Source organism: Momordica charantia, assembly GCF_013281855.1.
Source record: "Momordica charantia cultivar OHB3-1 chromosome 1 unlocalized genomic scaffold, Mcharantia_2.0 BLBB01000001.1, whole genome shotgun sequence".
Classification (NCBI taxonomy): Eukaryota; Viridiplantae; Streptophyta; class Magnoliopsida; order Cucurbitales; family Cucurbitaceae; genus Momordica; species Momordica charantia.
The window spans coordinates 22,342,637-22,358,408 of record NW_028275157.1 but is presented as its reverse complement, the minus strand read 5'-3'; the positions used below and the strand labels follow the sequence as shown (position 1 = coordinate 22,358,408).

Genomic DNA, 15,772 nt, shown 5'->3' with positions numbered 1-15,772 from the left:
CTTGATCCTCTAAAAGCATCTCGTTCGTGATGAACATGTGGCAAATTAACTTCAATTTTTATCAATGAGCGCAAAGACCATAAGAGGCGAGGTTTTATTGTTGATTTTTTTTTCTCTCCACGTGCTTGTAATTCTATTACTCATGAACTAGCGTGTCATGCTTGAAGAAATAAAAATTTACAGATCTGGTTAGAAGACCACCCCTGCTATTGATGCTGTCACCAAAGATGAGATTTTTTTTTTGTTAATTTGTTTTGCTCTGTTTTTTCTGTTTGTACTGTATAAACAAAGATTGTTATACTATACTTATTTACCACAATGAGTTAAATTATCAAGATGAAATATTTTAATTTTCCAGAACTACTTATCAGGAAATATTTGTCCATGTGATTGCAGCACCTTTTGGAACAAGCAAAAGGCAACAATTACTTTGCTTATTTCTAAATCGTGAAAAAACTTTGAAAAGAAATTATATTTTATCATAGACTCTTGATCTTTCTTATATATTTTTCTAGTGGTTGATTTTTAAATTTCAAAATTTAAATTTCTCTTAAACAATGATGTCAAATCAACTTCTTTTTAAATAAATGTCAACTAAACATTGTTTATCAAGCTATTATCATTTTAAAACAGAATAATTACAAGTGGACAATAAAATACATCAACATGCCCGAAACTATTTGAATCACCATTTTATAAAACAATTAAATTTATTTTGCCCAAAATAAATAGCTCCAAAAATCGTAAAAATTTTAAAATTTTAAATAATAATTCATTTAAATACTCAATATATACTACTTTTGATGATAGGTTTGAAAAAGGAAAATGTATTAGAGTTTAAAAAAAAATAGTCCGCAATTTTTTTTAAAGAAAAAAAGAAATAGTCCGCATAACATAACAACAACATTTTTATTTTATTTATTGTCAAATATTATTTTATTAAGAAAAAAAGGTGGGCACAAGATTGGGCTAAGCCCATCTACCGGGGATCGATTTCCTCTTGAGAGGGCCCATTAGAGCCCAGTGGATATAAATCTTGACTTAAAATATTTACATAATTACAAGTGGACCCCTTAAGAATCTGTCGGCACTGTCATCCGCTGCCACGTATTAATCAGAAAACAGTGTCGAATAAGCAAAATTTCGCCCAGCTGGGTCCCGAATGAGATACTTATCCAGAGTGTACACTCTCTCTCTTCAGATTCTTCCAAGAAAAAAGAGAAATAAAATATAAAAAAAATTTATATAAGGGACACGCATAATAAAAATAAAAATAAAAAATAAAAAAGCCCGATCGCGATTCACGGTTTCGTTCGGCTCGTCGTCTTCCTCCAAAATTCAGATTTCAGCTGCCGCGTTAGGGTTCTTCTATTACAGAGCAGCCATGGTCGCGGTGCCAAATCCGTAGGTGCGACGCTTTCTCCACCGTCCGATTATAATGGGATCGTCGTCGTCGTCGACTTTCCCTGTCATCTGCCTTCTTCACTCTGTGGTTGCCATCACGAGCGGGACCCTCATGATGTTCTATATGAAGGAGATTTACACGATTGGCCATGGGATCGACACCGCCACTAAGTTAATGGGGTCTACGCCGCACGATCAGCTCCTGATTCGGACCTCCGATTCGTTCTCCGGGTTGCTCCTATTCGCAATCGGGTTTCTCCTGTTCATGGTTTCGTTCGTGAAGGACAAGGAATTTCAAGGGTTCTTCGCCAAGGGATGTACAGTGCTTCACGTCTCAATGGCGATGTGGAGATTCTACTTCGAGCGACGAGTGGAGGACATGGCCTGGGATTGGCTGAGGCAGATTGTTGGTGACATTCTTCTCGCCCTCTCTTGGGTCTTCTTTCTTTTTTATTCCTGGAGAGAAAAGTATGATTAGTTTTCTGAGTAATTATCGAGTCTTTTCTTTTGCTTCCAAGTTGCAAATTGCATTAAGATTTCTGAATCTGGATACGGATACCTGTTCAAAATTCGGGAAAGAAGGCGATTCAAACGTTCAGGTGAATATGGCAGAAAGGGAACAATCCATCCCCACTTTCCTTTGTGTGTTTTTTTCTTCCCTTGTTGATTGTTGAATATTTCTCTCAGCTTTGAAAACCACAGTCCTCTTGTAAATGTTTTGTGCTTATTGAGCAAAATTAAATATATATCATATTTGATGCTTTGTTACTGAGTTCTTCAGTTTAGTGAAATAGAACAACTGTGTTTCACGGGAAATCTTGTGAAGAGAGCATTATTAGAGCTGCCCACTGAAACTTTTTATACTTTCTATAGTGCTGATGTTCTGTATAAATTTGGTGTTCAAGTTTAATGGATGAATTCCTTGAAGTTGAGTCTTAGAAGCCAATATCACTTAGCTACAAATGAAGTTGTGTTTCGAAGAGGATTATGAATATTTAAAGTCTTCTTCTCTTCTTGCTACAGTTTTGGATTCATCACTTGGGGAAAAAAAATCTATTTAAACAAGTTGTTTTCAAAAACCAGAGCTTTATTTTAGTAAATGGGGATAAGTTTTTTCATCACTTTTTGAACCCACCTGACAAAGTTCATATTTTGAGCTCCCTAATCCATCTGATCGTTCTGAAGGAGGAGGGTTGGGGAGGGGCAGATGATTTGAACTTGTGAGAATTTTGGTCTAAATTTTTAAAAGTTCACATTCGTGTCACTTAGTTCTGGATTTTTAGCCCTTGGAGAATTTTGGTTTAATTTTTGAAATAGTTACATAAATAGTAAATTACTAGAATGTTAAGTACACTGGAAATGATATAACAGTAACAGAGAGAGCACAGAAGAATCCATACACATTCCTGGACGTAGCCATGAAATTTATTTTCAAAGTTCCAAGTACGAAAGAGAGGAAAATGAAATTAGCATGTGAAAGTGAAGTACTGTTGCCCAACCCATCAATATCAGTAACTAGGATGTTCAGTTTTCCATGGGAGGCTCCGTGGGGACCTGCCAAAACGGGATGAGGAAAGTTTTTTCCCGTCATTTAACCTTTCCCATTTTCACTTTTTATTTATATATTAACAAAATCTTATTATTATTATTATTATATATAATATATATAAAAGTACCAATAAAATCATATTCTTCTCTATCCATTCAATATATGGAAGATTGGATCATGTAAATAGAATTTTATTGTTGAAAATTAAACAATTAATTACAATTTTCTTAGAAAAAATTATTTAATTGAAAAATAATTTTAAAAATAAAAGAATAGACAGATTTTTTTTTGGTGGAAATCCAATCCTTATTTAAAAGGTGGTAATTTTGGTCTATTCATTTTCATTGCTATATCAATTGTTTCCATAATAGCAGGGTACACACTCTTGACTCTGTATAAAATTAACTAAAAGGGACTTAAAATTAAATTAAATAGAAATAAAAAGTACAGGTGGATTTAAAAACTATTTTAAATCAGAATTAAAGCACTATATTTTTTAAATTATATTAAATGATTGTCAACTATTAAGAGAAGATACATGTCCATTTTTGGAGCGGCATAAAAACGACTGCAACAAAAATAAGGGAATGACACGTGCAGTAGAAGAGGTAATATTTAATTACGTGTACTCATAAAGAAAAATAAGAAAAACGGAAAAGAAAACAAAAGAAGGGGTCATATAGATAATGGTCATTAATCATATTTCTCTTCATTTTAAATTATTTTATATTTATTTTGTACGGGTGGAACGGACCCTATATTTTGGAACCCGCGAACTGAACGGAATTTTCATGTTCTTGTTGAGGAGTCGTAGCATCTGCGGCAACAAGATGACAATTGACAATGCTGAGAAGTAAAAAAAGCATACACTAGAAGCCAGAATGGCGAAATTTCGGCTTTTGGCGAGGGCCCCTGAGGGAGTCTTTGGAGGCGTTGGAAGGAACTGCAACTGTAAGATTACTTGATTGCTTCTTGTTTTGGGCGTAAACTTACATTTTGGTTCCATTATTTGATTCTTTGAATGGTTTTCCCTCTTAGATCAAATGCATTAGATGTAGAAGTAAAATCAATCCGACTATGAACGAAATCAAGTCTCCAATTACAGTGGAAGTCGAAACACTTGCATATCATCATCATCATCTTACTAGCATTCCTGATTCGCGACCCCACTCTCCAGTCTACGAATCGCTTCTTCAAGCAGGTCCCCGTTTGAGACACCTCCAACAAGTTCATGCCCGTATTATCGTTTCCGGATCCCACAGAAGTCGATCCCTCCTCACCAAGCTTATTTCACTGGTTTGTTCTGCTGGCTCAATCGCCTATGCTCGTCGGTTGTTCCTCACTGTCCCAAATCCTGACTCTTTCCTCTTTAATTCCCTCCTCAAAGCGACTTCAAAGTTCGGTTACTCTGTTGATACCGTCTTGCTTTACCGTCATATGCTTATTTCCGATGCTCCCCATTCGAATTACACCTTTACGTCCGTGATCAAAGCCTGCGCAGATCTTTCCGCTCTGAGGTTGGGTAGAGGTATTCATTCTCACGTTATGGTTTGTGGTTATGGTTCAGACATGTATGTTCAGGCTGCACTAATTGCTCTCTATGCCAAAGCTGGTGATATGAAAGTGGCCAAGAAGGTGTTTGATGAAATGCCACAAAGAACAATTGTGGCTTGGAACTCACTTATATCAGGGTACGAGCAAAATGGATTCCCGGCAGAATCAATTGGTTTATTTCATCAGATGCTGGAGTCCGGCTTTCAACCTGATTCAGCAACAACAGTGAGCTTATTGTCTTCCTGTTCTCAGCTGGGGGCTCTTGGTTTAGGTTGCTGGTTGCATGATTATGCTAATAGTAATGGTTTTGATCTCAGCGTGGTTCTTGGTACTTCTTTGATTAACATGTACACTAGATGTGGGAATGTGAGCAAAGCGCGTGAAGTTTTTGACTCCATGAACAAAAGGAATGTTGTTTCCTGGACAGCTATGATTTCAGGGTACGGGATGCATGGTTATGGCGAGCAAGCAATGAAGCTTTTTGGTGAAATGAGAGCTTATGGTCCTCCTCCTAACAATATTACGTTTGTTGCAATCTTGTCTGCATGCGCTCATTCTGGGTTGATTGATGATGGTCGCCTGGCATTTGCCAGCATGAAGGAAGTATATGGGTTAGTTCCAGGAGTAGAACATCATGTTTGTATGGTAGATATGTTTGGGCGTGCTGGACTGCTTAATGAGGCTTATCAATTTATAAAAAAATGTCTTCCTGAAGAGCCAGGTCCAGCAGTTTGGACCTCAATGCTTGGGGCTTGTAGGATGTATAAAAATTTTGACCTTGGAGTTGAGGTTGCTGAACATCTTTTAGCAGTTGATCCGGAAAACCCTGGTCATTATGTAATGCTTTCTAACATATATGCGTTGGCTGGTAGGATGGACCGAGTGGAGATGGTACGAAACATGATGATTAGACAACGCCTAAAGAAGCAAGTAGGCTATAGCACAATAGAGATCAATCGAAGAACATATTTGTTTAGCATGGGTGACAAGTCCCATCCTGAGACAAATGCAATCTATAGGTATTTAGATGAATTATTGTCTCGCTGTAGTGAATTGGGCTATGTGCCGGCACCTGAATCCTTGATGCACGATTTGGAAGAAGAGGAGAGGGATCATGCCCTTAGATATCATAGTGAGAAGCTGGCACTAGCATTTGGGTTACTTAAAACCAATCAAGGAGAGACTATTAGGATTGTGAAGAACCTTCGGATATGTGAGGACTGTCATTCAGCAATTAAACACATCTCTATCATTGCTGATCGAGAAATAATTGTTAGGGATAAATTTCGTTTTCACCACTTCAAAGATGGTACATGTTCTTGTTTTGATTATTGGTGATAATTTCCATTCATTACCTTCAGCTCGAGTATTCTATCTGTTACAGAGAGCCCATTGAGTTTTTGAGCTAATCCTCCACCAATCATGGAAAGGTTGCTGAGTTTTAGAATTGATGATAAAATTCTATCACAAGGTCTTCAGTTGGTGTTTTTAAATAGGTGGGTTATCCGGTTGAAAATTTGAAGTAGCACCAGATAAAATCTCTTTGGCTCTTTGGGCGAGTGCAATGCTAATTGTGTTCTAATTTGCTATTAAAAACTGGAATGTACTGGGTAACCGGCAGGCTTGAAGCTGCTTATGCAGTTATCCTCTTTGATTCAAGCTTCAGCACCAGGCCTGAGAAGTTTTGTACAAGAATTTAATCATTTAAAGGAACATTACAGAAAAATAATCAGTAACGGTTCAACTCTATTCATTTGATTAGTTAACATATGATTGACTACAAACTGGATTTTCTAAGGAGGAGAAGCAGGTAGCTTCTAATGTTTTCTGCAACATTGCAAGATTACAATGGAACTTCCTATATTTTGTGAAGTTATAAGGGAGAATTTTTTGTATTTATTTATTTATTTTTTTTTTGTTAACATACTTCTGAGAAATGTAGAATAAATGAAAATTTGAGGGAAAGATGTTTATTGCTCTACGAAATTATTCATTCTTTAGTAACTTTAGATAATATGGGTCTAGGACCAACGAATGTTTTTGTTCCTTGCATCAACATGATCTCAAATAACGTTGACATTGATCCCTCCCAAGTGAACATGTATTTACGAGATCCAGCTTCTTGCATTGGTGCGGGGTTTTGGGAGAGAGGTGGAAGCAACTACTACTGGGTACAAACTTTTTTTTTTTAAGTACAACATGTGGGGGGTGAAGATTCGAACTCATGACGTTTTGGTCCGAGATAGGTGTCTTAACTACTTGAGCTATACTCGGTTTGACTTTACTGGGTACAAACTGATAAGGCAGCATCATGAGCGACTGGGTTCTTAAGCCTTACAGGGCTTTGTTTGGCTGTTGTCAGGTTTAAAATTGTGCCATTTCATAATTAGATTCTTGAATCGGTGAAAGTGGATATCATTTATCATCTATGCACGCTTTCTTTTGGTTGTTCTTGCAACTCAGTTCTTGCCGGTTTCAAGTTTGGCGATGGAAATTTCATTTATTCTGATAGACTGAAATCCTTCAAAGTGAACGATGAAGTGATTAGCTCTTATATGTTCCTCCTGCGATTGGTTCTTTTAGCTATTCATAATTTACAATTTGCATCCTGGCTCTGCTCCATATAGACTTCTTGTTCTCAAGCTTTTCAAATTCATTAGATACCTAATACTTTGAAATGAGCTTTTCAACCAAACAAATAACTTTTCGTTCATTTTCCCACTGAGTAAAAGCTTTGGTGACGTGCTGGTGTGGTTTGAACATCTTTTAGTGATGTTGATTTTGTATTTACTGCTTTTGGCGCAGATGGAGCTTCAAGAAGCAAACATTGGAATTTAAACTACATATCATAATACATAATCAAATATTGTTTTGTATTCCTTCTGCTCTTCCATTATTTACATGTCATAAATTACAAGTCTGCTGTGGTTTTATGTTGTCTTAATGAGCTTATTCCACACGGCTTTTACTTTTCCATCAAGTTACTGAAGCTTTATAACGTTAACTTCTCAATAAATTGAGGGATCATAAAACGGTCTGCTGTCTGCTGTGTTTTTACGTTGTCTTAATTGGCACAAATATTCCACATGTCTATACCTTTTTTGTTCAGTTACTGAAGCTCTAAAATGTTAATATCTCAATAATTTGCGGGATCATAAAAAAGGTTATCGATGTTTAAGTCCAAAATGCACCTAATATAATGATTGTTCTTACATTTATGGGAAGTTGTAGCTTCACCTAAATTTTCTTTGATGCTAATTCCTCGTACAATTGTGCTTCTATCTATGTTCTTATCGCTAATTGCTCAAGTGTCAGATGTATAAAGTTAGGGGATATTTTGCATCGCGGTTGACTTGGATGCTGTTCTGTTGATGTTTCTATGTTTATGGTTATTCGCTGCCCACTCGGGGATTCAACTTTTAAGAAGCTCTTTGTAGGGGCTTGGACATCGTTAATATGAGGTTTTATTTACTCTGCTTCCAATCGTAAACTGATATTGTCCTTTATATTCATTTGGAATATGCTTTTAATTTTTGTCTTCTTTTCTATGTCCGTTGTAGTTGATGTTGAAGAAGGTTCTCTTGCTTAGGCTCAACCTAACCAACAATTGGTAGACTGGCCAACACTGCTGATGCAGAAGCTGTTTAAGCCGTTGTTGAGGAACATGTAAGAATAGTAACACGTTGTCTATTGCAATGTACATTTAAAAGATTTTTCCTAACATGGTTTTTTATGCTTGCACAACTACAAACCTGTTAGCCTTAGCATGCCTTCTCTTGTTAAGATTGGTTAAGAGTCTTAAGACAACATGGTTACTGACAAAGAAATATCCATTTTGTTTGTCGAGTGTATTAAAAGATATTAAAAGAAACACCCTCAATAGTATGATATCAAAAGATATAGAAGGAAGTTTTAGAGTCTGGAGATTTTATTACATGTTTGGAAGATGGGTAGTAAGCATTTTCTAGTAGCATTTGACGCTTAAAGGGATTGTGGAATGACAATAGGATTTGGTAATAGAATAAGTTAATCTGCATCCCGTCCTCTTTTTTAATGAAAAACAATTTTATTGATGGTATGAAATTAGAAAACTCAGTAAACCCCAAATCCAAGGGAGTTAAAAAGACTTCTCCAATTGGATGTAAGTGAAGAAAAGCTATAGTGATGGAGAAGTGGAGAGTTTTTACGTCAAGTAATAGCCAAACAACTATAGCATAAAAAGAACCTAACAAAAGGGACCTTCTCTTGAAGAAAGATTTTGTGATTTTCTTCCTTCCAAATACTAAAAAAAAGCTCCCAAAAGCTAATAATATCGCCTCCCAAAAAGCTGCTGCAAAATCACAAGTTAGAAAAATGTAACCTTAAGATTTGGAATTATGCTTGCAAATGGTGCATTGGTGAGGAGATAAATTCATATAAGGCATTTTTCTTTGTAGTTTGTCATCGGTATTGATAGCTTTATGGCTGACTCTCCATCGAAAAAATTTCACCTTCTTTAGGTAATGGTCTTTCCAAATTGAATCGAACAAGAGAGACGTGATGCCTCGGTACAAAAGATAAATCTACATCCCTTCCTCATGACAACTTTATTTTAGTTCTCGTTAATATTTAAATAATGTTCTGTTTATGTAGTAACTGTTCTGCTCTCATCTTATATGAACTGTAAACTTTTAAGACTGATTTGTTTTTTAGTGTAAGCACCTTTATGCCTTCACCATTTTTCTTGTTTCAAAATTTTGCTTGCTCGACACACACATCCTTTAAATTCTTCTCCACAATTTTTAGCACCTGAGTGATTGTCTTTTACAAATTATGTGACGACCTTTCGTGGTAGTATGTTGTATGATCGTGGGAATTAACAAAGCTGATAGTGATGAATGATAGCGCATACTGAAGGTATTAGTGAACCACTCAAGGCCATTTAATTCCATAAAAAATGAATTAGTATTTAACTAGAACAGGGATACATTATTTTAAAATGAATCAGGCTTTACGAATCTGTCATTGAAGGCTTCGATAAACTATTATCAAGAATGTGCCATTTCTAGAAAGCCGCATTGGGCGGCCCTTGGGGTAAGGGTTTAGGATATTTGGTAAGAAATTCGGACCTAGGTTCAAATCCTCTAGTTGGAAAGTTCAATAAATGAGATGTATCTCGTAACCGAACGTATGAATATCTCCGTGGAGTAGCGGGGTGGGCCCTGATGCCACGGATGAAAAAAAAGTTATCATTTCCGTAAAGTGTAAGCTGAGTGAAGGTAGGCCCATCGATGTTGTTTAAATTGATTTGAGTGAATGAAAATGATTCTGTTACAACGAATAAGACAACATTATAAAAGTGAGAAAACTGTGTTTTGGGAGATTTTAGAGGGCAATGTGAACTTTGGAGAGAATCCCGTCTAGAAAGTGGCAAGCTTTAAAACGAGAGTCCACTTGCACTTGGGCGGACGGATGCTTTGGAACGTGAGGCACATGGAAAAGGGAAAAGTACTTTTGGGTTTGTTAGACAAGTTCCTGGTAGCTTCTTTTCAAGATTTATCTTTTTTGCCACTTGGTTCCCTCTTTAGCCTAAACTCTTGACATTCGATTCAAATGGACTGCGACGTTCAGTTAATCCGTTAGCAGCATTGATAGTCTTAGACTCTTAGCTAGAATTTGGAGTTTTTAGGCTCATGAATTAAGTTTGTATAGCATGTAATGACCTTACTTTAACCGGATCTGTTCTAAGGTTGTACAACGGTGTCTTTGAATTCTAAATTTGTGTAACATATAATTTGAAAGTTGAAGTTAGGTTTAGTAGGTAGGTTGTATATATTTTTAAATCGTGAGTTTGCTAATCTCGTAGACACTTTTTTGCAATTTACCTTTTAGGTTATACTAACTTTTACTAACTACAACCTACGAATTAGATGTACTGCACATCCACTTCCCTTTGCACAATGGAACATATGTTGTACAAATTAGGCTTTACAATCTCATGCCACATTAATCCAAACATCTCAAAACTCTTCAACCAAACACCCTCATACATAAACCTAAGTTGCGTTTAATTAAAAGATTTCAAATGGAGTCTGCCAACATCACTTTTATCTTGCCAAGATATTTTCTAAGGAAATATCATCTGATGAAACCATGCAAATCTCATAGTCCCATGTCATGAATTTTTGAAATCCTTCCAAACACAAGGAAATATATGTAGCCCTATTGTTGTATCAGATTTCTACTACCTATTGTTTCTTTAAATATAGGAATAATTGTTGATTGGGTAATTGGAAGCAATGAAACTGGTTGGGTTGAAAAGGAAAAATTCTGAACTTTTAGTAAATGGAGAAGACATGGTTTTGAAATTGGAAGGTCGGGTTAAAGATAATGGAAAGAGCAATAAATCCCCACTATCTTCAACTACCAACAGGGAGAGGCAATTCATTAAAAGTTCTTACTTTAATATCAACTTAATGGACCAAGCAAACCACACAGTTGTTTGCCTCTTCAGTTGACTAATGGCTCCAGCCTTCATTTTTTTATATATATATCTATGGAATTTTCCACTTTCCACAACCGCCCTTTTTGTTTCTCACCCTCACTTTATTTGTTAAGATGCCACCAATTCCACAATGTTTAGAGGTTTCTCTCTAAAAGCTTTATATGGTTTATTATATTTATTAGGTTAAAATACATTTTTTAATCTCTAAAGCACTTCAATTCTGGTTGTGTCAGCTTTTTAAATTTTATTTTGTATGGATGATTTAATCCATGTATTGTTAGTCATGCAATGATTAAGTTCATGCCATTAGAGGGGAGAAAATGATATAAGAATCTATTATTTGGATTGATACATTCAATTTACCAAAAATAAGTTGGATTGTATATTTAAAAATTAATTGAGAATATTATTTAGATATTAACCATCGGAAGAATTATTAATGTCTTCCCTTATCCTAGGGGTTTGTAACTTTGTCCTACTTTCAGTCGTAACAATTAAGTTTATGACAATAGAAAATATGAGAGTAGTTTAGAAATATGCTATTTGAGTTCATTTCTTCAATGTAAAATTCCAAATCCAGATTTGTTGCCATTAGTCGTTGAGTTGACTATCTTGTTAAGGCACTCTATTGGTGTCAAGTTGAATAATTTACAACCAGAGAATAAAAATTAATTATGGTGATCTGGCCACTATAGTCATCCCGAACTAAAGTACTAAAATTTAATTAAATTAAACGGAATCTCTATTCAAAGGGCAGTTGGAGCTTGCCTATAGGATAAATTTGTGACCAAAAAGCATAAAATTTGATTGTTCATGTTCTGTACCAAGACTAGAATTGCTGTTAAATTATTCCTTGGGAGTGTTTTAAGGCCAATGGAGTTTTTAATTATTTGAAAGATATAGATCCACTTTCACAAAGAAAGTGGGTTTAAATGGAGTCACTTTCTTTGCCACTTAAAGAATTCTTTTTTCTTCTTTATACTTAATATCAAACCTCACTGCTTTGCATGCTTTCCACTTTGATTTAAAATAGGATTATGCCTCAAACACAGTTGTTCCTCCCAACAGTCCTTCCACTTGTTTCTTTATTAATTACGCCAAACTGGTCAGCACCACAACAGCAATTTCTTCACCTCTTATTATTATTTAAAAAAAAAATTGTTCGTTAAATGCTTGCCATTAGATTTCCTGTATCCTTGTTAAGAATATACATGAAAGTTATATTATAGTTGATGGGTTTATGATTTTAACCACAATTTATTAGGATGACCGAGTCAATCGAAGGTTTTGAGTTCGAACCTTTCCGTGTCATTTCCTCCCTACTTGATATTAAATAGTTCACGTGTTAGATTTTGTGGATCAAATTAATACCTTCCCTCACTTATGAGGAGATATATTAATAATCTACATAAGATGTTAAATATATATTGGTTTCATGTTAAAAAATGTATATATATGTATGTGTTAAATATATCATGACTTATCAACTTGAGTTCATGTATTCATAAAAGTTATATTTGTTAAATATATATTTGTTTCATATTAAAATATACATATATATATATGTTAAATATAACATAACTTATCAACTTGAGTTTTTAGATTTATTATTTAATACTTGTTTATCTTATAAATCATAGATGAGCTGATCAAGTCTAAGAGGACTGGTCTATGCTTTGTTGTCCAATGCAAGCAACCATTTCTTCCCTTCGAGAGATGCATGAAAATGGATTGCAAATTGCAGTTTAGTGGTCCAACCAACACATGGAAAAAATCAAAATGGGGATGGGAAACTTTATGAGAATGAGAGAGATGAGTGATCTGTAACTTGACAATTGGTCTATGTCGTGCACTTGGTGCTGTCCCATATATGCCAACAACCCAATATCCTCCACAAACTTTGTTAGATACAGCAGCTTTGTTGCAGCTTTTAAAAGAGAGAGAAAGTACAAGCCATGTTAGCAGCAAGATCAGATTTTAGAGGTTAGGAAGACAGGAAATAACCAACCATAACTATGACAACAAATTCGGCAGACAAAAAGAAAGCCAGAAACTAGACACTTTTACTACCGAAGTACCAAGCGATGTAGATTCAATAATTTTAACAAGTCCTATTCAAAGTACAATTTACTATGACAACTCCTCTTTTAGGTAACGACAATTGTCTCATAGATTAAACCCGAAAGATTGTTTGATGACTTATTCTGTAGAACAACTTTTCAGGAACCATCGAAGGGGAGGGGAAGGGAGAATTTTTGAACTTTTGACAATCAAAGTTGTGGAGATTACGAATTATAGCAGTGGGAAAAGTGAACTTTTCTTAACATCCCCACTTTCATACAGGTTGGTGGTCTTGATCAATTTCTTTCTTGAATACAAGGCTAAATTACGTTACTTCAATATATATTTTGTTTTAATGGATTCTCTGTACTTTTTCCATTAACATATTAAACTTGAAGAAAAATTACCTCTCTTGTTACAGATAAACGTGGCAGAGTTGTGGCTTTCTTTTTCCAGAGGATCACTAGAATCTGGGAGCAGATGGATTCAGAGCCACAACATTGAAAAAGGTAGAAACAAAATCACATTGAAATCCACCCAAAAAGTGTAAAGGTAATGGTGAAGTTTATATTATAATAATAATAATGCAAGTGGGAACAAATGCCAATGCGCTGTTACAATTGAACCCACCACCAAATTCAAATTATGCCTAAACAAACACTAAATAAAAAGTTGTATTGTGTTGCTTTGTCCTCTGTTTCTCACCAACATGTGCTTGTTGAGTTTGCTTCTGAGCTTATCCAGATTCTTTCCTTTCTTTTCTTTTTTGTATTTGGAGAATGATTTGGCCATATCTTTGATAGCAAGATCAAATATGCACTTCAAAACTGTTGCTTGCTTTGGAAAGGGCCTCACTTCTGTTCTTTGATTAATAATGTCCTGAAGCTTTCTTATCCTTTTTAGCCATTGAAGTTTGAAGTTTAAATTGATAAGCATGCTGAAATGTGGTAGCTTGTAGGTTTCTAAGTAAAGACTATACATTTATTGGAATGAAGCATTTTTTGAGTAAATTTAAAAGAAATTGACGCAAATGAGAATTATTTGATTTTAGGTTCATATGATAAGATGATGTCTCCTGAGTTCGGGCCTTAGGGAGGGTAGGGGTATCCCTATATATAAGGGAGCAAAGTTCCGACTCCCAATCATATAAAAAAAAAATGTCATTTCAAAAAATAGATAAAGATGATTTATTGTTGAAGAGATTAACATGCATGTGACGTCTTAAAAAGAAACCATGATTCATATTCTTGAACAATCATATCATTTGAAAAGATGATAAGATTAACTACTAAACTGTTTGTTTGTTTGTTTATTATTATTTATTGTTATTGTTTTGCGTGTGTAAAAAAGCAATTGATTTGTTTCATTGATATCATGATTAAAAAAAGGAGGATTACAAGTGAAAAAATTTAATTTTAAGGGATTGATAGCAAAAAAAAATATATATATATATATATATATATATATATATCAATTCAGTATACCCAACGTTTGGAGTTACATTTTATACATGTTTGATAAAAATTTTCAGATTGATCTACAAAATCATTTTTTATTTAAATACTAGTTTTGATCGATGTACTTTTGACTTTGATTTATTTTAGTTTTATATTTTTAAATAATTTTAGTTTCCGTATTTTTAACTTTTGTTCATTTTAGTTTTTATACTTTCAAAACGTTCGTTTTTATCACCGTACTTTTATAAAGTGATCATTTTGGTTTTCTTTGTAAAATTTTAACACAAATTTTATACTCAATAGAAATCAATACAAATTTATAACTATATTTCATGGAAAAACAAAGTAACTAAAATGAACCAAAACAACTCACCAATAATTGGTATGGGCAAGGAATGAAATTAATGAGGGCAGTGGAACAATCAAAATTAGTAGGCTTTAGGCATTACTGCGCCATTTTTTTTTTTGGCATTACATTATTCTCTTCTATCCTTCATTTTCTCCTCTTCTATCCTTCATTTTCTTCTTCTCCTAGTTTGATGAAGGAATTATAACAATTCTTTCCTTAATTACCAAATAAATTTTAGGTTAGATTATTATGTTTTATTTCAAACGTTTCTATATCGTTCCATAATTTGGTTAAATCTTCCTCTATATTTCTACCATAATTTTGAGTACATGTGAAGGTAGGGATTCGAACTTACAATCTCTTGGATGGAAATATGTATCAATTACCGTTGAACTATGTTCACTTTGACTTATATATTTCTATCATTACTATATATTTGATAGTTTTCTCACAACATCTTCTCTTTGAATACCAATTCATCATCTCATGTTAAAGCAAAAACATTTCATGCATTTAAAGAAAACTGTCATTTTAAAAAACGGTCGAACATTTGGTAACAGTAACACGAAACAATGGAAATATTTTATACAACTATAAAAATAGATTCTAAGTATTGGAATCCACAAATAACTCCATTTAAAATGGAAGAATAATTTTATAGGTTGTTCACTGGTCCAAATATGTAAGGTAAATCGAAATGATTTAGAGAGAATGAGTTCAAATTCCATGATAATCACCTACTTAGAGATTAATTTTTATATGTTTCGTAGAATCAGACAATAAGCTGGTCCGAACACTCACAGATAAAAAAAGGTTGACCCTCACCTTTAATTTAGAATATGAAATAAGATTCTTTGGACACGTCAAAAAGCACTTTGATTGGAAAGATAGAGAGGTGAGTGGGGAGAATAAAA

General features: G+C 34.4%; 2 protein-coding genes across 3 annotated transcripts; both read left to right on the top strand.

Moving 5' to 3' along the window:
• Positions 1-1,263: 1,263 nt before the first annotated feature.
• On the top strand, positions 1,264-2,172 carry LOC111012289 (uncharacterized). The gene has a single exon (XM_022286378.2). The coding sequence runs from the start codon at positions 1,439-1,441 to the stop codon at positions 1,880-1,882; it is 444 nt and encodes a 147-aa protein (XP_022142070.1). The 5' UTR covers positions 1,264-1,438; the 3' UTR covers positions 1,883-2,172.
• Positions 2,173-3,201: 1,029 nt separating this feature from the next.
• Positions 3,202-13,786, top strand: LOC111012351 (Pentatricopeptide repeat (PPR) superfamily protein). Of its 2 annotated transcripts, XM_022286473.2 has the most exons (6): positions 3,202-3,904; positions 3,992-7,968; positions 8,068-8,173; positions 12,632-13,142; positions 13,215-13,334; positions 13,474-13,786. In XM_022286473.2, exon 2 carries the CDS (start codon positions 4,031-4,033, stop codon positions 5,843-5,845), a length of 1,815 nt encoding a protein of 604 aa, XP_022142165.1. In that variant the 5' UTR covers positions 3,202-3,904; positions 3,992-4,030; the 3' UTR covers positions 5,846-7,968; positions 8,068-8,173; positions 12,632-13,142; positions 13,215-13,334; positions 13,474-13,786. The 2 variants fall into 2 exon arrangements, with proteins under 2 accessions (XP_022142165.1, XP_022142163.1); XM_022286471.2 differs by lacking the exon at positions 12,632-13,142.
• Positions 13,787-15,772: the final 1,986 nt, after the last annotated feature.